The 22269-nt window shown below is 46.7% G+C and overlaps 2 protein-coding genes across 2 annotated transcripts in view; one reads left to right on the top strand and one right to left on the bottom strand.

The window, feature by feature from the left end:
* Window positions 1-4022: 4022 nt before the first annotated feature.
* On the bottom strand, window positions 4023-21733 carry Ubfd1 (ubiquitin family domain containing 1). The gene is made up of 7 exons (XM_004670201.3): window positions 21471-21733; window positions 20945-21283; window positions 19569-19777; window positions 15827-15892; window positions 15594-15699; window positions 10882-10964; window positions 4023-7743 (listed from the first exon to the last, which is right to left on the bottom strand). Exons 1-7 carry the CDS (start codon window positions 21493-21495, stop codon window positions 7633-7635), a joined length of 939 nt encoding a protein of 312 aa, XP_004670258.1. The 5' UTR covers window positions 21496-21733; the 3' UTR covers window positions 4023-7632.
* Window positions 21571-22269, top strand: part of Ears2 (glutamyl-tRNA synthetase 2, mitochondrial) — a 39578-nt gene continuing 38879 nt past the window's right edge. The window contains exon 1 of the mRNA XM_004670202.2: window positions 21571-22034. Coding sequence (XP_004670259.2) covers window positions 21896-22034 — 139 coding nt within the window. The 5' untranslated portion in view covers window positions 21571-21895. The remainder of the gene's footprint in view (window positions 22035-22269) is intronic.

Below are 22269 nucleotides of genomic sequence, written 5' to 3' on the forward strand. Positions count from 1 at the left end.
CAGCCCAAAGAAGTTATCTTTTTAATTTTATTATTTAGTTGTGAGAAAGGGGGTAACGAGAATGGGTGAACCAGTGTCTCGTCTCCTGCCACTGCAACGGAATTCAGAATTATGCACCACTTTGCATCTGGCTTTATGTGCTTACTGGGAATTTGAACCTGGGCTGGGGGTCAGGCTTTGCAAAGCAGTTTAGTCACGAGTCATCTCTCCAGCCCAGAAGATACATTTTAAATATTTATTAAAGAGAGGAATGGAGAGGGGTAGAGAGAATGGGTACAACCACTTTGTGCATCTGGGTTTACATGAGAGCTGGGGTATTAAACCTGGGACATCAGGTTTTGCAAGCAAGTACCTTAACTGCTGAGCCATCTCCCCAGCCCTGAAGACATATCTTTTTTTTTTTTTTTTTTTGTTTTTCATGTAGGGTCTCACTCTTAGCTCAGGCTGATCTGGAATTCACTCTGTAGTCTCAGTATGGCCTCAAACTCAGTGATCCTCCTACCTCTGCCTCTGAGCGCTGGGATTAAAGGTGTGTGCCACTACGCCTAGCTCCTGAAGACATATCTTAAAGGGTGCAAATACAGCAGAAGCAGAGGAACTGCTGCTGGCCAGGGTTTCACGACAGTGAGGGCTGTGGGGTTTTCAAAGGCTGTGTGGTAATCAGCCAGTATGGTATGCATAAGGCTTCATGGCAGTGAGGGCCGCAGGATTTCAAAGGCTGTGTGGCAGTCAGCTGGCATGGAACATATAAAGCTTCATGGTGGGATTTCAAAGGCTGTCTGGCAGTCAGCTAGCACGGTCCACATAAAAGCAACAGCATGTGCAGGGGGAAAAAAAGAGGAGCCAGGCTCAATTTCCCGTGTCTATGTAAAGCCAGATACAAAGTGGTATCTGTGTTTGGATTGTTTTCAGTGGCAAGAAACCCTGGCATGTCCATTCTCTCTCAAGTAATTAAAAATAGTTTTTTAAATATGAGAAAACAATAACAAAAAAGCAACTGCCAAGTATAGTAGTGCATACTTGTAAACCTAGCATTTGGAAGGTAGACACAGGAGGATCAGGGAGTTCAAGGTCTTCCTCAGCTACATAATGGACTTTGAGACTAGCCTGGGTTACCTGAGAACCTGGGTAGACTGAAGAGGATGGACTTGATGCTTATTTCCAGAGCCCATGAGGAAAACCATAGTTGGAGACTGGAACGATTGTGAGTCAAGTGGCAGAAGTGGGTCAGGTGGAGAAGTCTAGTGTATTTAGGGCTGGAGCTACTTACTGGTACTGATGAGCTGCTTTCTAAACCAGGGAGAAAGCCGGGCGTGGTGGCGCACACCTTTAATCCCAGCACTTAGGAGGCAGAGGTAGGAGGATTGCTGTGAGTTTGAAGCCACCCTGAGACTCCATAGTGAATTCCAAGTCAGCCTGGGCTAGATGAGACCATACCTCGAAAAACAAAAATAAATAAATAAATAAACCAGGGAGAAAGATCACATACTTTCAGTACTTTTCAGACAGTGAACTTGAAGGGCTTGTGGATAATAGTGAGCGACTGATCAAGAGCAAGAGCACAAGGAGCCTCCCTCATTCCAACAAGAGGCCCAAGTACAAATGGCTGACCCTCTGCTCCTGGGATTGGTCAGCTGAGGTTTAGAAGGGAACCCAGCATCTGAAATCTACCAAATGCATGTATGACTGTTTTTTAAAATGATCGTCAATTAATAAAACCAGCTAGGCAAATTTCACAGATTTTATTAATTAATAAGTCCACTTAATAAATGCCAAGGCTCAAAGTTTAATCAATTCACAAACACACATTACTGAAATCAAGAAAAGAAAAATTAGGACTGGAGAGATGGCTTAGCAGTTAAGGCATTTGCCTGCAAAGCCAAAGGACCCAGGTTCAATTCCTTAGGACCCAGGTAAGCCAGATGTGCAAGGTGGCGCATGAATCTGGAGTTTGTTTGCAATGACTAGAGGCCTTGGCATGCCCATTCTCTCCCCCTCCCCTACCTCTTCCTCATAAAAAATTTTTTAAAAAGAAAAAACACATAAAAACTCAAGCTGTGGGGCTGGAGAGATGGCTTAGCAGTTAAGCACTTGCCTGTAAAGCCTAAGGACCCTGGTTCGAGGCTGGATTCCCCAGGACCCATGTTAGCCAGATGCACAAGGGGGCACACGCATCAGTTTGTTTGCAGTGGCTGGAGGCTCTGGCGCACCCAATCTCTGTCTCTATCTGCCTCTTTGTCTCTGTCGCTCTCATATAAATAAACAAAATAATTAAAAAAAAAAACCCTCAAGATCAAGAAGAATTCCATCACTTACTCCAAGTTGTCAACTCAGGAGAATGAATGCAGACTTGAGCTTGGGCAAATCTGGGTTTAGATGGCCAAGTGACTGATTAAGTCTCTTCTTTAAGCCTGAGCCCCTTGAGGACAATGTGGGAGTAACAGGAGGGAGGTGTCTTGATACCAGAAAACATGCAATCTAGTGCAGTGCCTTTCACATCAATGAAAGCACTGCTATGACAGAACCTGAATGAGTGATGTTTGCAGTGTAATTCCTACACAAACATGGGCTCCCAGAAGTACCTCCTTTTGATACCCATTCTTCACGTGAAGGCTGGAGCCCTAGAGTCATTTCCAAGTAGCATTTACCAGTCTCATGGCATAAGGTCAAAACCCTGTGGCCTATCTATACAGGGAGTGCTGTTATCTACATATGGAGATTTTGCTAAAGTACTGGAAACTCACAACAAACAGGAGTACATGTCTCAGATGCTGAAGTTTTCATGCTGTTTGTGGAGGGCAGTAAAAGCATCACCTGCTGCTTTTAACAGAACTCTGTGACCACAGAAAACACAGAAGAGCCAGGCATACGACAGTCTAATTTGAATTATCAGTGTTGGGCTGGATCTGACACTCTGGACTGCACTTAAATGGGAGCAAGTGTCTTGACAGCTCAGCCATCTCTCCAGTCCATTTTGCCCAGCTTATGTGAACTGGGTTTGTTACAAAGAACTACAGCAGTCCTCAGTTACAGAACCCTAAGTCTACATGAAGACCTGCTTGTGAGAATGGTGACCACTAGACATGGGTCCTCTACCCCCGGGACTGGGAATTCACAGACATACCTCCTTTAGGACCACCAACTGCCCTAGCTCTGAGGAACCCATGATAACCAAGTAAAACAAGATTCACAACGGGGCTGGGGAGACCAAGGCACTTGCTGTGCAAATGTTAAGGATCCAAGTTCAGATTCCCAACACCCATGTACATGCCAGGCATGGGGGTGTCTACCTGTAATTCTAGTGGGAGGGGAACAAAAAAAATGTGGATTCCTGGGGCAGTCTGGCTATCTAGACTAGCTAAACTGGTGAGCAATGGCTTCCAGTGAGAAACCCTGTTGCACAAACAAGGTGCAGCGTGGCAGAGGAAGACACCTGGCATCAATCTCTGGCCTCCACACACACTTACGCACACCACACACACATACAAAGAAAGACACCAAGCCTGTGATGGTTCCAACAAACTGCCACTCTGCATACAAAGGATGAGGTTTTTGTCCCATTTCTGGTACTAATTTTCTCCCTCTCCTCCTGGGTCTTCATAGCACGTAGTTACATGAGTGGCCCTATTTTCAGTGTTTTAAAAGCTTGTCCTTGATGGGTGTGGTGGTGGTTAATCCCAGCACTAGTCAGAGGTAGGAGGATCACAGTCAGTTCCAGGCCACCCTGAGACTATACCCTACCTTGAAAAAAAAAAAAGGGCAAGGAGGCAGCTTCTTCCTAACACAGGAGACACGTATGGCAGACAAAGGAGAGCTGCCCTACTGGCAAGTTGATCACTGACTATTCCAGAGTCAATCTAATCTCCTTAACAACTTTCTGTGGAGAATAAATTTGGGATATACATAATGCTACACAACTCAGACCATAGCCAGCCATCATTGGCTTTGGGCCCAGTTCCAAATTTGGTCAGTTTCCAGTGTGGATATGGCGCATGAAAAATTGGAAGGAAAGAGAGACGCAATTAATTATCAAACTTTAATTGATAGACTAATCTTACAGGATAAACAATAAGACAGCTAGTCAAGGTTACACTTTAATTAAAAAAAATCCAGCAGCGCAAATCTAATAGACTAAATACGTTCATCTCCTCCCAAACAGGCATTTTAATTTTAAACCAGAATAGAGTGTACACCACAAGGAAACATGGCACTTACATATAACGTCAAATAACTGCAGAACTCTTTAAGAAAGGAAAACAAAACAGTTGTTAGACACCAAGAAAGCAGTAGAAATACCCAGTGTGGCAGGCCCACTTGCCAGATGTCCTGCCCATCAGGGGCTCCTGACCACTGTAACTTCAAAGAGGCTGCTAAGCCCTACAAAGAAGGAAACAGAGGCCAATCTTAAGGAAAGGTGACTCTATTACAAAGCCTGAAGAGAGAGGAACCGTCCTTTTCCAGGAGAACAGGCATGAATGAGGAGCGAGAATGCTGGTGCTCCCAGCAGGTGGATGAAAGCCTGTCCTTGCAAGATCCTTGGCATGTGGCCCTATCCCTTTCCCTTCTGAGCTTCTGGCAAAGAAAGGGTGGGCCATCACAAGAGCCCACAACAGCTTCTCCAGGCACGTGTTGAGAGTAAGAAGAAAAATTCCCTTCTGGGTGAAATATGGCAACTTTTCTGAGACATGGCAACATAGCCAACCAAACTATTGTTTGGCCCTCCTAAGGTAAAAGCATCAACTAGGAGGCTCCTGATGATGTTACTGTACCCTTACTATGTCACAAGATGACAAGAAAGTGCATCCTTAGCCCAGTTAAACTTCATTTAAGAGCCAATGCTAACTTGCAAAGGCTCTCCATATACTCCAATACTTCATACATTCCAACCCTTCACACCAAAGACTCCAGCAACTCTTAAGCCTTCATCTGACTGAAACAAAGTTGAGAGGACCAGGTCCAGCAGGGATTATATGGTCACATTATTCTGTCAAGTCTCCTCAGAGAGGAAAAGGAAGGCAGGCCTATAAGGCAGAGCCAGTACTGACCCAGAAGGGAAAGCTGCATGACAAGCCCCACATCAGTCTGGCTATGGGTAGGACCCATTTAGCTTCTCCTGGAGAGCCACCTGCATGACCCTACCACAAGCAGGGGAAGTTCTAGTCCTCTCTCAGCTGACAGTGAAGGAATTGTACAGAAATAATCCTGAGGAGGAAAATAAACACTGTGATGCTACTGAAAGGGAAGAAGACTTCAATTTGCTCACACAGATTTAGTCAGTGTACTCCAGACAGTAAGAAATATATAAAGAGACTGCTCACAGGACTGAGTGACAAAATAGTGAATACTGCTGTGACCCAGGCACAGATCTAATCACTTCTCCCAGAGGCTTCTAGTGCTGCCTGCCTCTGCCCTCCTGAGAGTTTCCAGCAAGGCCTTCCTTGAGGGCAGGGTCAGGAGCAAGAGCTCAAGACTGGTAGATTTAGTGAGCTCTGGAAAGCAATACTCAACTCCATATGAAAAGGTGTCATTTACATTATTTATATAGAATATTTCGAAGTAAGGAAAAAAGCACCATTTTACTGAAAATAAAAAGGCTCACAGAGGCTTTGGTCCTCTTGAAGTGACACCAGCCTGAGTGAGAAGCGGTTTGGCCCTTTGCAGCGGGGGGGGGGGGGGGGGGGGGGGGGGCACAACAATGGCAGCAGAGTACGCTGGGAGAGCTAATGGGGTACTGACAGGAGGGGCCTCACAGCTCACCTGGCAACAAAGAGGCCTGCTCTGAGAGGCCAAAACTGGGTGTGTGGCACTGTCAGACATGTCTTGAGGACAGGGATATTGGCAAAGGAAAAGGACAGTATTCAAAACAAGATGATGCTCTACTTGCTACTCAGTCACTTCCTCTGTCACTTGCCATCTGCAGGAGAGGGCTGGGACAGGGGCAAGATCGCTCTTCTCCAGGAACTGCAGGCCAGCAGAAACAGAAAAGCTGCAGTGACCGTTCCTCTTCAAGCAATGCAAACAGGCAGCCCCAAGGCGGCTGCACTCACACCCCCTGAAGCAGAGAGTAGATTCTTCCTGTCCAGATGCAGAACTTGGCACTGAGTACACCACAAAAAGCAAGTCTGTCTATGTAGGCTGGATTCCACAACTACAGCCTAGAAGGGAAGGGTGTAGGATATCAGCATTAACTGGCTCACAAGGAATAGTCATCTTAGGCGAACACATGCTAATACACTTCACAGAATGAGGGCGGGCAACAGCTTAAGAGTCCAAAGTGTGATGCTGGGTGGTTTCTCGCCAACCCTTACTATGAGAGCCTGCACGCAGAGAGAGGAGAAGTGCTAAGACAGCAGCAGAGAAACAGCAAATAGCACAAAGGGATCAGCCACCAAAAGACCGTCCCTCATTTCAGAGTCAGTCAAGGCATACGGAGACAACAGAGGTTCACGTGTACAAAGAAAGTCAGGACTAAAGAAGAGGGTGAGCTGATCATGAAAGCAACTTATCCCACTGCTATTGTTCAGATCCCAGCGGCCAACCCATTAGGTCAGATGTCTCCTACTGAGAAAGGCAGCATCTCTGAACCTGGGATGAAGGACACTTAAACGTAATGCATGAGCAGAAGGCCCAATGGAGAAGCATAATTGAAATAACCACTGGACTGCCAAAGGAGTTCTAGAAAACTATCAAAGAAACGTGTGTGGATGTGTGGTTCCACGGCTACTGCCTCTTCCTTGACTGGGCTCTAGCAGTACAGCCCAGGCTCACCTATGCCAGGATGAGCCTCAAAGCCAAGCTCAGGGAGGGCTGCCGACGACCCGCCACCAGCAGTGAACTCCCCAGAAGAGGACCCAAAGGGCAAGACGTGTCACAGGAGTCACGTGGGAGAGACTTTGCTGCTCAACGGACACCACAGCAAGGTGGGAGCCCCTGACCAAGACCACCAGTTCTTCCTCTCCTACGTGCATTCCCACACAGCAGCAGCACGAGGGAGGAACCTGGCAAGAAGTCAAGGATGAGGTACCAAAAGAGGAACTGACATCTTTGGGTTTTAAAATAAAACTTTAGGAAAGTGTGAAATCTTGAAAAAGAATTAAATCTGTATCAATGGACAGAAAAATATGGCTTACTACCCCCCCATTTTGCATATAGTTTTATACCATAGGAAAAAAACAAACCCCAACACATCACAACGCAGTCCAAATGTTTGCAACCAAAGATTTATGAAAATATTTCAGATGAAATTACTTCTAAAAAACAAAAGCAAGAAAACAACCAGAAAGCTTTGATCATTCCCTTCTCAGCATAAGTGGCAGGTCTACTCTCAAACAGACTGAAGAGTATTCCACACAACATGTTCGGAACTCAGATTTATTGATTTCCACCATATTGACTTTAAAAATGGTATGAAGCTGACTGCAAGAAAGGGAACTGGTGATTTTAAGTTAAAATTAAGCTAATGGTGAAAGTACATCACCTCTGGCTTCAGTCACCACATCACCTCAGATTGAATAGAGATTTGTATGTGTGTGAACAAAGTTCCAGAACTCTGAAATCCAGGGATGCTGCAGGCCTCTCCCGGCAATGTCCTTCACTTTGGGTCAGTCTCCTGGGCCAGAGGTGAAAGTGCTTTCAAAAATACTGCCATTTGCCCAGCACAGTGTCTTTGATTGCATCCACATATTGAGTTGGAACCCAGTACACCCAGTAGTAAGAGGCTTCCGTGGGGCCCAACTGAAATGCCTGCAAGGGAAAAAGGAAAACCAAGCGGTGCTTCAGAGGCAGGCAACCAAGCAGGCAGAACAAATACAGGGAGGGAGTGAATTCAAAAGGGAAGAACATGAATCTAAATGTGTACATGGGAGCCTTCCCTACACAGGCTAAGGTTGGGCTAACAGGGAGATCAGCACAGGCAGTTTCAGGGTGTATCAGAACCATCTGAAGACTTGAGAAAACAGACTGCAGGCTCTACCCCTTGTATTCTGATCTGGGAGGTCTGGGGCAAGCACCAAGAAACTTCTAACAAACCCCCAGATAATATAACACTGCTGGTTCAGAGGCCATAGTTTGAAATCTGTTGCCCTAGAAAACATGTCACCCACACACAAAGCAGCACTTTCTGAAACCTTCATATCCATCAGTAAGGCGCCCATGATTGAGTGTGCAGCTACTCATACTAACACTGGAGTGCTTGTACGAAGGCATGGACAATTTGTGCAGATCTAGAGGTAATACAACAGATCACAATGTTCAGCCCAAACCAGCAAGTTTGCAAAATGGTACATATCACAGTATCATCTATGGAAACTGAAAAAAAAAAAACAAAAAAAAAACACAGTACTGCATCTTGTTCATGGATATGTGTACAAATAAAAGTATCGGTAGATGGAAAGATGACGTGACAGACTGCAGTCATAGGAATGGGGGAAGGGGAGACAATGGGGACATCATCACTGTTATAAAAATTTTTATTTAAAATATTTAACACAAATTACAAAATATTTACAAGTGTAATTTCTTGGTGGTGAATATATGGGTTATGGATGGACAACGGTGTATTTTTTGTATTTTTAAACTTTAACTCTCAAAATCTAAGCACACAGCCACACATTTCTCATTGTGAACTGTGACACATTAACCTAGCTAAAGCAATAGCACCTGGAAAAACAGGGAAGTAAATATTTTCATTAGGAAAAGGTAAAATTGCTACTTAATGGCAACCAAAATAGAAAAGAGGAACTGCTTCAACTACTTTTGGCCAGAAATGACTTGGGAGAAAAATGAACATTTAAATTAAATAATGTGTGCATTACTTATGCACTAGTTCCTTAAGAGATGTCTAGTGAAATTCACTCATCTTGTCTGAAACAAGCTTGCCTGAAAACAAGCTGCCAACAAACCCCAAAGGCTTACTGGTCACACAAATGTCTCAAAAAGGAGTCAAAGAACCCAGCTAAAAATATCAATAACAAGGCCAGGCGTGGTGGTGCACACCTTTAATCCCAGCATTCAGGAGGCAGAGGTAGGAGGATCACAATGAGTTCAAGGCCACTCTGAGACTACCAAGTGAATCCTACCTTGAAAATCCCTCCCCCCCCACAAATCAATACCAATATGCCTGCAATCTTGTTTTACAGACTATAGAGATAGGAGTGGTGGAAGTGGTGTCTAAATACCACCCACTCAACACACACAAAAACCCAGTACATTCTCATCACTGTCAGAAAGAAAGCCTGAGAGCCTGTGTCCAATGACTAGAGTTCCACCCATGGCCTTGCTTCATTACCATCTAGCTGACCCTGACTAGACAGGAGAGGGATATGCTGGCTCTCTATCCTACACACTCAGCTCTCTTCACTGATCTTCGCTAGGGCAAGGGCACCTGCCACCATGCCCCTCTGCTGTAGTCTTGGCAACCCCACGCACACATCATACCTCCAGCTGCTCTTCCCACAGGCAGGGTGTATATAACATCATCATCCTCTGAGAGACAAGGGCAGGCAGACCCATCCTCCACTACTGCTACCTCAGATCAAGCATGGTTGTAGGATCTGGATAGGTATTGAAAGTGGTTTCTCCCAACAGTGCTATGGAAGCTGTTCACTGTATTTCATTATTCAACTGCCTTTTTTGTTGCTTGGACTGCCACCAAATGTCTGGTCTTGGCAAAGTACAGCCTGCTCTTTATGGAGTAGAGGGCCAGGGACAACAGATACACCCCAGGCCCTAACTTCCCCACAGGGCCCTCAGGACCACAGCCATAAGCTGTGAAGAGTATAGCCACAACTGGACAGAGACTCTGTGATGTCCTCATAGTCCAATATAAAGGAGATGTGTGCTTTCTCTCTCTCTGTCCCCATCCTCCCCACAAGGCAGGATTTCACACTAGCATAAGCTGACCTAGAATTCACTACATAGTCTCAGGGTGGCTTTGAACTTATGGTGATCCTCTTACCTCCCAAGTGCTGGGATTAAAGGTGTGCACCACCACATCTGGTTGCTTCTTCTTCTTTTTTTTTTTTTAAGGATTTTGTTTTCTTTATTCAAGAGAGAGAAAGAGGCAGGTAGAGATAGCGAGAATGGGTGTGCCAGGGCCTCCAGCCATTGCAAACAAACTCCAGAAAAATGTGTATCTGGTTTATGTGGGTACTGGGGAATTGAACTTGGGTCCCTAGGCTTCATAGGCAAGTGCCTTAACCACTAAATCATCTCTCCAGTCCAGATGTTCTCTTTTTTGTAAGACAAAACCTAAAATGAAAATTCACAAGCCATTCCTCGTTTATTTTCCTGGCCTTAAAAACAAAATTGTAAGTAAGAGGGAGGCATAAGAGACATTTCTAAAAACAACAAGAGAAAGCAAACCACCTGTAGAACTGCTGGGAAGTTGCAAAATCAATTAACTAGGAGCAACTCAGGGTCTGTGAACCATCCTTTGAAGCTGCTTTTTCTTCAAACAAAAAAGCCCAGTTAAAAATGCACTCCTACGCTGGGCATGGTGGTGTTTGCCTTAATCCTAGCATTCGAGAGGCAGAGGTAGGAGGATAGCCGTGAGTTCAAGGCCACCCTGAGACTACATAGTGAATTCCAAGTCAGCCTAAACCAGAGTGAGACCCTAGCTTGAAAAAAAAAAAAAAAAAAAAAAAAAGCACTCTGTGGGCTGGGGAGATGGCTCAGAAGTTGAGGTGCTTGCCTGCAAAGTCTAAGGAACCAGGCTCGATTCCTCAGTACCCACATAAAGCCAGATGCATCTGGAGTTCCATTTGTAGTGGCTGGAGGTCCTTCTCTATTTGCTTCCCTCTCTCAAATAAATAAGTAAAATTCACTTCCTGGGAGATGAAGCAGATGCAGGAGGCTTGGGGATAGGCCAGCTGGGCTACTCACCATCATGTGGTAGTCTTCATGTCCCTCAATAGGCTCACTGACCACGTTTTTAATGGAAGCCATGGGTAGTTTTTCAGTCCGCTCTAGGTTGAAAGGAATGACAGCCATTATTCAAAGGCCCAGCTGCTTCAACTCCTTGGCCACAGCAACCCCTCCCTCTTTAGGACTGGTGGACCTACAGTAACTCAGGTGGCTGACACTATGCCCTTTGGGGACAATGGACAGCATCTTCTGACCAGTGCACCTACGGCCTGCAGGGGAGCTGGGACTTCTAGAGCAATATGGAGAATAAGACTTGGTGTTACTATGGCAATAGCTAAGGACAGGTATGCATGTCCTAGTGTCACTACTGAAGTCTGAATAATAAACAACCAAGAAACTCCCTTCTGCTCTCATAACCCAAGCCTGACATAGGCTGAAGTCTTAGGTATAAGAGGGTCATGAAATCCAAGAACATCTCAGCATGGTGGCCCATGCTTTTAATCCCAGCATTCAGGTGCAGAGGTAGGAGGAATGTTTTGAGTTCAAGGCCAGCCTGAGACTACAGAGTGAATTCCAGGTCAACCTGGGCTAGAGTGAGACCCTACCTCAAAAAATACAAAAACAAGCCAGAATGGTGGCACATGCCTTTAATCCCAGCAATTGGGAAGCAGAGGTAGGAGAATCACCATGAGTTTGAGGCCACCCTGAAACTACATAGTGAATTCCAGGTCAGCCTGGACTAGAGTGAAACCCTACCTCAAAAAAAAAAAAAAAAAAAAAAAAAAAAAAGATGCACAACATGGTACATGTCTGGAGTTTGTTTTCAGTGACTGTAGGCCCTGGTGCGCCCATTCTCTGTCTCTCAAATAAATAAGTACACAAAACAAAAACAAAAAAAGGACACCCAAGAACAAACAGTAACAAGGCTCCTGTGGTAGGTCTCACGGTGGGAGAAATGCTGGGGCTTTGCAAGGCTACTTTCTTGCACGACCTTATCCCTGCCCTCTACATTCATGCTTTCTGAAGTACTCTCAAAACAGGTATACCCTCATCTGGTTAATATTGGAGACATCCCTGTTCTTGAGGGACAGAAGACATTTTATAGCAAGTTTAAGGGTGGCAGAAAAGAGGCAGCAGCCAGGCACATCTGCAGTGAGATGAGGCTGCCGGGTATGAGCCCAATTGGAGCAGAGGTGGTGAGGAGATGGGGGCACCAATGCCACAGGAAAAAACCCAGGGAAGTGGCAGACCACTATGGCACAGACAGACGTGCTCAGCAGATAGCAGAATCAAGGTGGGAAAGATTCCTTTGCAGCCTTTGCAGAAAGAACGCTCTAGAAGCAGAATGTATAGGCAGGTAGGTTGCCAAACAGAACTAGGAATTTAGACAAGTGAGTTCTGTTCTAGAAGATGTGACAAAGACATTTAATTTCTGGAGGCCTTGGTCTCTAAAAGCTGGAAACTGGAGATGTTCATTCACATAAAGCCAGATGCACAAAGTTGTACATGTATCCGGAGTTTGTTTTCAGTGGCAGGAGGTCCTGGTGTGCCCATACACTTTCTCTCTGCTTATAAATAACAATTCTTTTTTTTTTTTTTTTTTTTTTTTTTGGTTTTTCGAGGTAGGGTCTCACTCTGGTCCAGGCTGACCTGGAATTAACTCTGTAGTCTCAGGGTGGCCTTGAACTCATGGCGATCCTCCTACCTCTGCCTCCCGAGTGCTGGGATTAAAGGTGTGCGCCACCACGCCCGGCTTAAATAACAATTCTTAAAGAAAAAAAAAAGAAAAGCTTTCTGAACCAGGTATGGTGACTTGCATCTAAAGCCCCAGTACTCAGGAGGCTGAGGTAGGAGGACCACTGAGTTCAAGGCCAGCCTGGACTAGAGTAAATTTCATACCAGTCCAAGCTATGATGAGACCATGCCTCAAAAAAAAAAAAAAAAAAAAAAAAACAAAAATAAAACCAAAACAAAGGGACTGGAGATAGCTCAGCAGTTAAGGCACTTGCTTGCAAAACCTGAGAGCCTGGACTCCCCAGTAGCCACATAAAGTCAGATGCATAAAGTGGCACATGCATCTGGAGTTCCTTTGCAGTTGCTAGAGGCCCTGGTGCATCCATTCTCTCTCCTTCCTTGAAACTTAAAACTTTAAAAATTATTTTTAAAAAACTTTCATCTTGAAATGACTGGAGATGTCTGGCTTCTCTTGAAAACTTGAAAGACTAGATAATCCTGGGTCCACTGTGGCATGATGGCAATCACCTAGATAACAAGGGGCTGGCTACAAGCAGGACATGGTCTGCCAGGCAGTTGCATGTTTTCACTGTCTCAACCTAGATAGGCAGCACAGAGGGAGTGGTAGCCTTAAGGGTCCCTTACTCAGCCAAGCACCCTATAGAGAGGTTAACTAGCTAACTAGCTGCAGGAACAGTCCCTGAAGTGGCTTCTTCCTGGAGGGAAGATGAAGTCAGGGCCTGTTCGTAGAACAAGCCATGCTGCAAGGCCTCTTGTGACATGAGACAGAACACATGGCATGGGAGAACACTTGCTGGAAGGCCTAGCTCAGAAAGTTAAGTTCTGAAAGGCACAAGGATCTTGTGGCCATGTTCCTTAAGTCTGCTGGTGAGGAGCTTTCTGCAACTTAGAAGCCCAGTGTCAAGCAGTGTGAAGATCCCTTCACTCAGGCCAAAGGAGGAAGGCAGCTGCTCTGCAAGTGGAAATAAAAGCTCCACGACAGGCATGACTGTTCACACCTGTAATGCTAGTACTCAGTAGGCCAGCCTAGGCTACAAATGTCTCAAAAAAAAAAAACCAACCTCAAATCCCTCCAACTTAGTGACAGGCAGTCTTCATTAGACTAGCTCCTGTGAGTGTACTTCCTGCACAACATAATAAAAATACTCCAGGGACAAAAATGAACAACAGACTCAGGTCCCAGCAGACTCCCTACCTGCACCTACTTCCCCTGGATATCACTGTCTTCTTGGATCAGCCTTGGCAACTGCCTTCAAGTGGACTGCCAGCAAGCAAGGAAGTCTGGCTAGAGATAGAAAGCCTACGTGTTTCAGCAAGTGAATGCAACTAGAGTTACAAAGCAAGAACACCAACAAAGCCCAGAGGAGGGCAGATATTGACACAAGGAATGATGGGACAGGATTTGCAGGAGAAAGTTTTAGTGAAGGCTTCAAAACACTGGGGAAACTTCAAAATCTGCAAAAGTTGCTCTGACCACACAGCTCAATATGAAAAATAACTATGGTAAGTTATCTAAAGTTGTTAGAAAACTCAAGCACTTTTGGTATTTCAGTCTGTTCATTTAAAAAACTCCTAGGGTTGAGGGATTTATTGTCATGTTTGAAATGATAAAAATCTCATTCCCCACCACCCATCCCACGTATTATTGTCTGTAAAGCTTTGGTCACATTTGATGGACCTATCCCTGGAACCAACAAGTCTCAGATGACAGGGACCCCTATCCTCCTCTCTAGCATTTACCTCCAACACTGAATACCTACAGTGCGCTGGCCAGAAACAGGTCAATTAGGCATGTTCGGTTCCCTCCAGGAATCTAACGGGGACAGACAAGTCGGAGAGTAATGAGTGCTCTGGGGACGTGAACGGAGCGCTCAAGGAACAGAAGCAGCAGCAGTTCACGTGGAGGGCGAGGGAGATATGAGGAAGGCTTCAGTAGGAGAGGACACTTCAGGAGGGCCTTGGAGACTATGAGTAACAACAGGAGGAGAAAGGCATCCAGGGCAGGGCCCAGCGTGAGCAAAAACACAGAGCTGTGCAAAGCATGGGGTTGCAAGTTCAGGAATACCAGGGCCAGCAGAACAGGCCAAAGATTTAAACAAGGGCCTGTTTAAATTCATGACCTTCAGACATCTAAACTTGGCCTTAAAAACTAAAGGTTTACAGGCCCAGACACCAGTGACAAAAAGCAGTATGCAAAATGAGTAGGAAAGAAGATGACACATGGGGTAGACAAACAGGATGACTTGCTCTTAACGTAACTTTCAAGATGCTCATGGCCTTAAGTGGCACAGGGAAATGGCAATGAAAGGGACACTGACAACTCTCAAGTGCAACTAGGGAGGGTCGGAGACACTTCCTGGAGCTCTTGTGCAGACAGGGAGTAGGAGGGAAGGATTTAAGGCAGGGGGTTCGAGGGCAACCAGGCAGCTCTAGGTGGCAATTAGAAAACCATCACCTAGAATAGGGTCAAGTGATCTATGGAGTCCAGGCAGGCGCTTACATGTAACATGGGCTGAGTCGATAGTACTACCCAGTACAAAGTACTACTTGGCCAACAGCTCAAGGCCATGTGAGAACAGATCACAATGGCCAAATCTTTTGAGAGTTTTCAAGAGAAGCCTTTCCCCAAAATTAGTTTAAGTGAAATGTCCTGGTTTTTATATATTGTGTATATACTTGTGTATATACCCATAAAACCCTTGCCTGGGAATCAGGCCTGGGTCACATGTTTGGGACCTCTTAGGCTTGAATGCAACTTAAAAGCCAATGTTGTATGGATGGGCCTGAAACCAGACTGAAAAAAATGAGGGAAAAGGCTAAACAAGAGGCAAACACCTAAAGGCAAAGTCAAAAGCCAGAAGCACAAACAGCACAGCAAGGAGAGGCTTCCTGGTGAGAGCAGGGTCACTCAGGAGCAAGTGCTGCTAGGCGCCAGAGGCAGGCAGTGAGCCAGCAGGTGGAGAAAACAAGCGTACCTTTAGTGCCAATCCACAGCTGGTCTTGCTCTAGCTTAAAGGTGAGTCTCACCTTTCCTCCAGACTTATTGTACATGCCAGACAAGGGTACGGTTGGCAGGCGCTCCTGGAGGTGAGAGAGTGTGGTGAGAAAGGGAGGAGTAATAGGACAGAGGGATAAGGGACAGGACTTGAGGAGTTGTAGAAGGTGGGACTAGCTCCTTCTCAGGTGCTCACCATGCAGGCTGGCTTACCTGGGCACCCTTAACAGATGGCATCACATCTTCAGGTTTCCCTTTGTCCAACACTCTCCTGTGTTGCTAGAACATAAGCCAGACAAACTGTTAAATGAGACAGCTGCCTACACTGGGTCATGCTGCTCAGAAAGACAGGGTGAGGAAAGCCTCGATGCTTGGGCCTGTGTCATTACAGCAGAGCAGTGTAAACAAGTGGGTGTTGCTGGGTGTGCTGGCACATGCCTTTAATTCCAGCTCTTGGAAGGCAGAAGTAGGAGCATCACCACGAGAGTTCAAGGCCACCCTGAGACTCCATAGTGAATTTCAGGTCAGCCTGAGCTACAGTGAAACCCTACCTTGGAAAAAAAATAATAAATCCAGGTCCTTATCTTTCTTGTCTCATTAAAGTGATACAATGCCAGCAGCTAGCCCATGTCAACACCACTTTTTTTTGTTTGCTTGGTTTTCGTGGTAGGGTCTCACTCTAGCTCAGGCTGGCCTGGAATTCACTATGTAGTCTTAGGGTGGCCTCAATCTCACGGCGATCCTCCTACCTCGGCTTTCCAGGTGCTGGGGTTAAAGGCGTGAGCCACCCGCCTGGCCACCCCAGGAACTGGATTTTTTTAAAAATGTTATTTATTTGCAAGCAGAGACAGAGAGAATATGAATGAATGGGTGTGCCACGGCCTCCAGCCACTAAAATCAAACTCCAGACACATGTGCAACCTTATGCATTTGGCTTTATTTGGGTACTGGGGAACTGAACCCAGGTTGCTAGGCTTTGCAGGCAAGCGCCTTTAAATACTGAGTCATCTCTCCAGCCCCTGAATTCCTAATTAACTGCCTCTATGTAGCTACCATATCAGAAGTAGGATTTCTAGACTGCGAATTCAAATATTTTACTGCCATCCTCCCAAGTCACCAATACAAGGATTAAATATTGAGACAGAGCCACAAAGGATGTGGCTTTCCAGGAAGGTAGAACATGACAGCACCGTGTCAATTTCTGACTCCAAAGAAAACTCAAAAGATGCTGGCATTCAGAGTAAGTGGCCATTTCTTCAGTAACAGAAAGCCAGTCCATGGCAGAAGCCTTCCCCACTGTCTTACCCTCAACACAGCCACAAAAACCTGAGGCGTCACACTGCTGAACAGAAATGCTAACATCTTCATACGCTAACACTAAGCAACCTCAAGCCCACTGCTCTGACCCCTACCCTGATGGCTCAAAAGGAGCTCTCTAAGACTTCCAAGTTCATGGCATGAATTTCCTCCTCCTCTCCACTGTGGCTTTATAGGCACAGTCTTCTTCTTCTTCTTCTTCTTTTTTTTTGTATTTTCGAGGTAGGGTCTCTCTCTAGCCCAGGCTGACCTGGAACTCACTCTGTAGTTCCTTACTGGCCCCAAACTCACAGCAATCCTCCTCCCTCTGCCTTGTGAGTGCTGGGATGAAAGGAGTGTGCCACTATATCAGGCCACAGTCATTTCTTGGTAAAGCTGGAGGAACTATAACTAACTATAGACCAATGAATGAGCCAAGAGTAAAAATTTGGATTTAAGCTGGGTGTGGTACCAGGACTTGAGGAGCAAAACCAATAAATAAATAATTAAAAAAAAAAAAGATTTAGTCAAATGTGAGTACTTGGAGGCCATGAACCAACCCAAACCTTCACTGATAGGGCAGAACCCTGTAGTGGGGATGAACTCAACACTTCCAGATTGCTAGCAAAGGGTTGCCTTACACATCAGCCCCCGAACAAGCTGACCAAAAGCTGGGAGCTCAAGACGGAGACCCTGATATGCCTCAAAACCAATGGTGTCACTGAAGCGAAACAGCACAAGCTGGAGTATGACCTGAGTCATGCCTTTTAAGTACCTCGGGAAGAATTGTCCCTGCACAGCCAACAGTTCTAAGCCTGCTAAGCTACCATTAGTAACTCAAAACCTGTATTTACGAGGCACATTATGCTCTCAGGGTGTGAGCACAGAGAATACTTACTCACAGCGCCTCATCCATGACAGCAAGGGAAGACAGACAAACCAAGGACCTCAACTCCATATTTAGAGAGAAAAATTTCCCATATCAACACCTTGTAGATGTTAATGCCCATTTATACCCACTGATCTACATCTATGGTTAGGAGTTGGAGGTGCAGCTTAGCAGTACAGCATGTGCTTTAGCATGGACAAAGCCCTGGGATCTATGCCCAGCACCAAAAACAAAACAAAGCAGAACAGAACACTCTACAGGAAACTTCTGTTTCAGGGACTTTGTAAAGATAATTGGTTTTTTAAAATACTATTTTATTTTTATTCATTTGAAAGAGAGAAAGGGGGGGTAGGGAGAGAGAGGGAGGGAGAAAGGGAGAGAATGGGCACACCTGGACCTCAAACAAACTCCAGGCACATGCACCACCTTATGCATCAAGCTTATGTGGGTCCTGGGGAACTGAACCTGGGTATTTTGGCTTTGTAGGCAAGCACTTTAACTGCTAAGCCACCTCTCCAGCCCAAGATAATAGTTTTGAAACATGCTACATAATACCTTCTATGTTTTGTATGGGGGAAAAGCAACTTGTAACAAAATATAGTATTTCTATAAAACACATTAAAAAAATCTTTTTTGAAATAGGGTCTCCATCCAGGCTGACCTAGTGCTGGCCTTGAACTCACAGCGATCCTCCTACCTCTGCCTTCCAAGTGCTGCGATTAAAGGCATGTGCTATCACGACTGGCTCACATTAATATTTTTGCAGGGAAAATGTGAATATTCACATAAATTCTAGTCAGGTAACCTTGCTGTAAGTTTACAAAAATGCTTCTGGTTTCCAGACCTCTTCTGGATTAAGGAAGTACACATAAGGAATTATGAATGTTTAACAAAAAATGCCTCCTTATTGGCCATGTCTTAATGTTTATTGTTACTCAGACTCATGTGGGTTCAAGTCAGATTTACTCTTCTTGGGACACTAAATTAAGAACACCTGTTGAGGGACTGGACTCAGTGGTAAATATAGCTCAATGGTACAGTACTTGACTAGCCTCATGTTTGACAAGGGTCTGCATATGACCCCCAAATGCAGGAAGGAAGAAGGGAGGGAGGGAGAAGGAAGGAAAGAAAAGTTACAACTATAATCACAGTGCTCAGGAGGCAGAGACAGACAGATGGCTGCAAGCTCCAAGGCCAGCCTAGATTACACAGGGAGACCCTGCCTCAAAAACAACCAAAACAAAGCAAGCAAAAGATGTGAAAACTCAGGCCCCTTACTTCATCAATCAGAACCAACAATACAAAAACAAAACAGTGTTGTTCTTTTTACTCCATTTCATGTGGTTTCCTAGGATGGTCAATTTTAGAGGAAGCCTCAAGATCTGTTGGCTTCTGTGACTATCTAGAATTGGGCTATTGGACCAGGAGATGGTACAGACCAAAAATCAGATGGGAGCATTTGTACAAAATGAGCGTTTCATTCTAGCATGGGCCTTTTGCGCTGGCCTTAACAGGAAAAAGGACCTCACCTGACTTTTTTATTGTCCGACCTGAAGCAAGGCCTTGTCCTACATGGGAAGACTGAGACACTGACCACCAGGTGACACAAAGTTGCATATTTCAAGAAGTTGTCACCTCTACTCAGCCACACCCAATTGCCACCATGTTTCTTTCAAGGGCCTTGTCCAAAAAGGAGCTTATTCTAGGGAGGATGTAACCAGCCTCCAACTTCCCAGAACCAACAAGCAAGCACATGATGGACTAACTCACTTTCTGCCTGCAGAGGGGCTCCTTCTTGTTCTCTTCAGCCTTTGCATCCTGCTGGGTAGCATCTTTGGGCGTGTTTACTGCTAAAACGTCATTGATAGTGGAGCCAACCACCATGATCTTGGCTCCACTGGTCACTTTTATTTCTCTCAATGTCTTATCTTCAGGGACAAGCCCCTTATACATGACCTTCTGCATGGCAGGTGGGAGACCTTGGGGAAAAAAAAATAAGAGAGCAATAAAAGGGATGAGCAAAAAATGTACGAACCTGGCTGAGCGTGGCGACGCACACATTTCACCCCAGTACTAGAGAGGCAGAAATAGGACGATCACAGGAGTTGGAGGCCAACCTGGGTCTACAGAGTGCCAGGTCAGCCTAGGCTACAGTGAGGCCCTACCTGGGGCGGGGGGGGGGGGGATACCCCCCAAAAGTATGGACCAACAGTCTTTGGTCATAGAAAAGGAAGTGAATTTTGGCACCATCAACTATTAGCTTTATGAACTTGGGCGGTTCAGAACATTTGAGCCCCAATTTCTGGAATATTATGATAGTGACAAGATTTGGTCTTTGTTTGAAGGATAAATGTAGACCTTTTAGTGTAGCATCAACATTCAGTAACTGTTCAATGCAGCTTAGCTATTATTTTTTCCAAGTTGTTCCAGAAGCATCCAATACTATGAAATCACAAGATGGACATAGGTAGTCGTGAATACAGCTACTTTTCTATAGAACTTAAAGGCTCCTAAGAAAAAATTTTAAGAAATCATCTTACGTCTGGCATGATAGTGAACGCCTTTAATCCCAGCACTCGGGAAGCAGAGGTAGGAGGATCGCCATGTGAGTTTGAGGCCACCCTGAGACTACATCGTGAATTCCAGGTCAGCCTGAGCTACAGCAAGACCCTATCTCGGAAAACCGAAAAAGAAAGAAAGAAAAAACAAACCATCTCAAATAGCAAACAGGTGCAAATAAGGAACCAACACGTCACCGTGAAGGGCCACTGTGAGAGTCAACAATATTGTTTCCCCATGTTCTCAATGACATTTCCTGGCCACATCCTAGACCCACTTAACCAGAATCTTCACTGGAAGAACCCAAGAACTGTAAATTTTAAAGTGCCTATGGTGAACTTTACGAGCTTAACAGACGCTTGGGCCTAAGATCCAGGTCCAGGCTTGGATTTCAAGCTCGTTCACTCGCATGCCCTATCATGGGGTGGCCCCAGCCGGATCCCAATGGGCATCCCAGTACTGACTTCAGAGAAGTGCAGAGTGGATGGGGAGCGGATGGCAGGAGCGCACGGTGTCTGTGCAGCCCGACGTCAGCACTAGACATTAAGAGGGGGGTGGAGGCGTCTGGCTGTCAGCGCGGCGAGTACCTGTGATCGAGTGAATCTTCTGCTTGAGCTCGGAGCCGGTGCTGTCCAGGGGGACCTTCACGTCGTGCTTGGTCTTGTTCCAGATGATCTTCAGATCCACCAGCTCCCTCTCCGCGCCGCCGCCCGCGTCCTCGCCGTTGCTCACCGAGGCCTGGGCCGTGGGGTCCCCGGGGGGCTGGGCCGGGGCGGGCGGCTGCAGGCTGCCTCGCGCGTCGCAGGAGTCCTCGGCCGCCGCCCCCGCCCCCGCCGCGGCTTCGGCCTCCACGCAGTTGAGGGGCCGCGTGGGCACCTCAGTGACCACGGCCTCGGCTTCCGTGTCCATGCCGGGCTCCTCCATGCCTGCAAGGGGGTTAGGGGTGGGCGCTCGCCGCAGGCTGGGCCCAGGGGTCGGACTCGGCCCGGGAGCCGCCGCACCACCGCTCCTACGCCACTCACCGTCCTCCTGAGCCAGGCCGCACTCCCCCACCCCAGCAGCGCCCGCAAGCTCAGCGGTGGCCGGACGCCCGCCTCCCCCCTCCGCACTCACCATCCGGGGCTCCGGCCGCCGCCATGATGATTGTGTACAACACCCACCGCTCCCGCAGAGGCCGCTGGGAAGAAGCGAGGCGACTGAGATTGGCCCCCGCAGCAGCCCCTAATCTCGCACAGCCTGGCCGGAAACAGGTGGAGGTTTCTATGGAGACCCGCCTTCTCCGCTTCTCCAGCCCGGCCCCTGCCACGCTTTAGCTTTCCCAGGCCGAAGAAGGCGGGTCTGGGAAATCGCCGGCTCCCGAGCTCTGCCCCCTAGAGGTGGAGTGCGACCGCAGCGGTCCGGAGGGGGCGTGGTCTTTCAAGATTGGAGGCCTGTATCTTTAAGGGGGGGGGGATTGCGTTTGCGGTGAAAGATGATTGGCTGGAAGGAGTCCCGGGAAATGACGCAGGGGGAAGCACACGTGCGTGACTCCGCTCCACATGGCGGTGCTCGTGAAGAAGCTGCTACGGCCCAGGTTAGGCTCGGTGGACCTGGGCCGCCGCGTGGCACGGCGTGAAGGCAGCCTGGGCATTGATCCCGGGGCTGCGGTGCGTGTGCGGTTCGCCCCGAGCCCCACAGGTAATCTTGGCGGACGTGACGCTGCACGCCGCAGCCCACCGTCCCGTCCCCGCCCCCAAAACGTTCCCCGAACTGTTGCCTTCCGGTGGTGTCTGGATGAAAGGGCAGCGCGTCCCCATCTTAGAGGCAGAAATTGAGGTCTATTAGCTCTGAAGTGACTCACGTTGCTTCACGTTTCTTGTTTAGTGATTCATTTGGGTTTCTTTTTTCATGTCGCCAATAAATGTGTAGTGCC

This window comes from Jaculus jaculus, chromosome 12, assembly GCF_020740685.1.
Source record: "Jaculus jaculus isolate mJacJac1 chromosome 12, mJacJac1.mat.Y.cur, whole genome shotgun sequence".
Classification (NCBI taxonomy): Eukaryota; Metazoa; Chordata; class Mammalia; order Rodentia; family Dipodidae; genus Jaculus; species Jaculus jaculus.

What these genes read in the sequence shown, in the direction of transcription:
- Ubfd1 (XM_004670201.3), bottom strand. Translation starts at nt 21,495, where the DNA reads ATGGCGGCGGCCGGAGCCCCGGATG. An exon ending in CATCTGTTAAGGGTGCCCAG is followed by an intron (nt 15,700 to 15,826) that starts GTAAGCCAGCCT and finishes TCTCACCTCCAG; the next exon opens with GAGCGCCTGCCAACCGTACC. An exon ending in ATGAAGACTACCACATGATG is followed by an intron (nt 7,744 to 10,881) that starts GTGAGTAGCCCA and finishes TTTCCCTTGCAG; the next exon opens with GCATTTCAGTTGGGCCCCAC.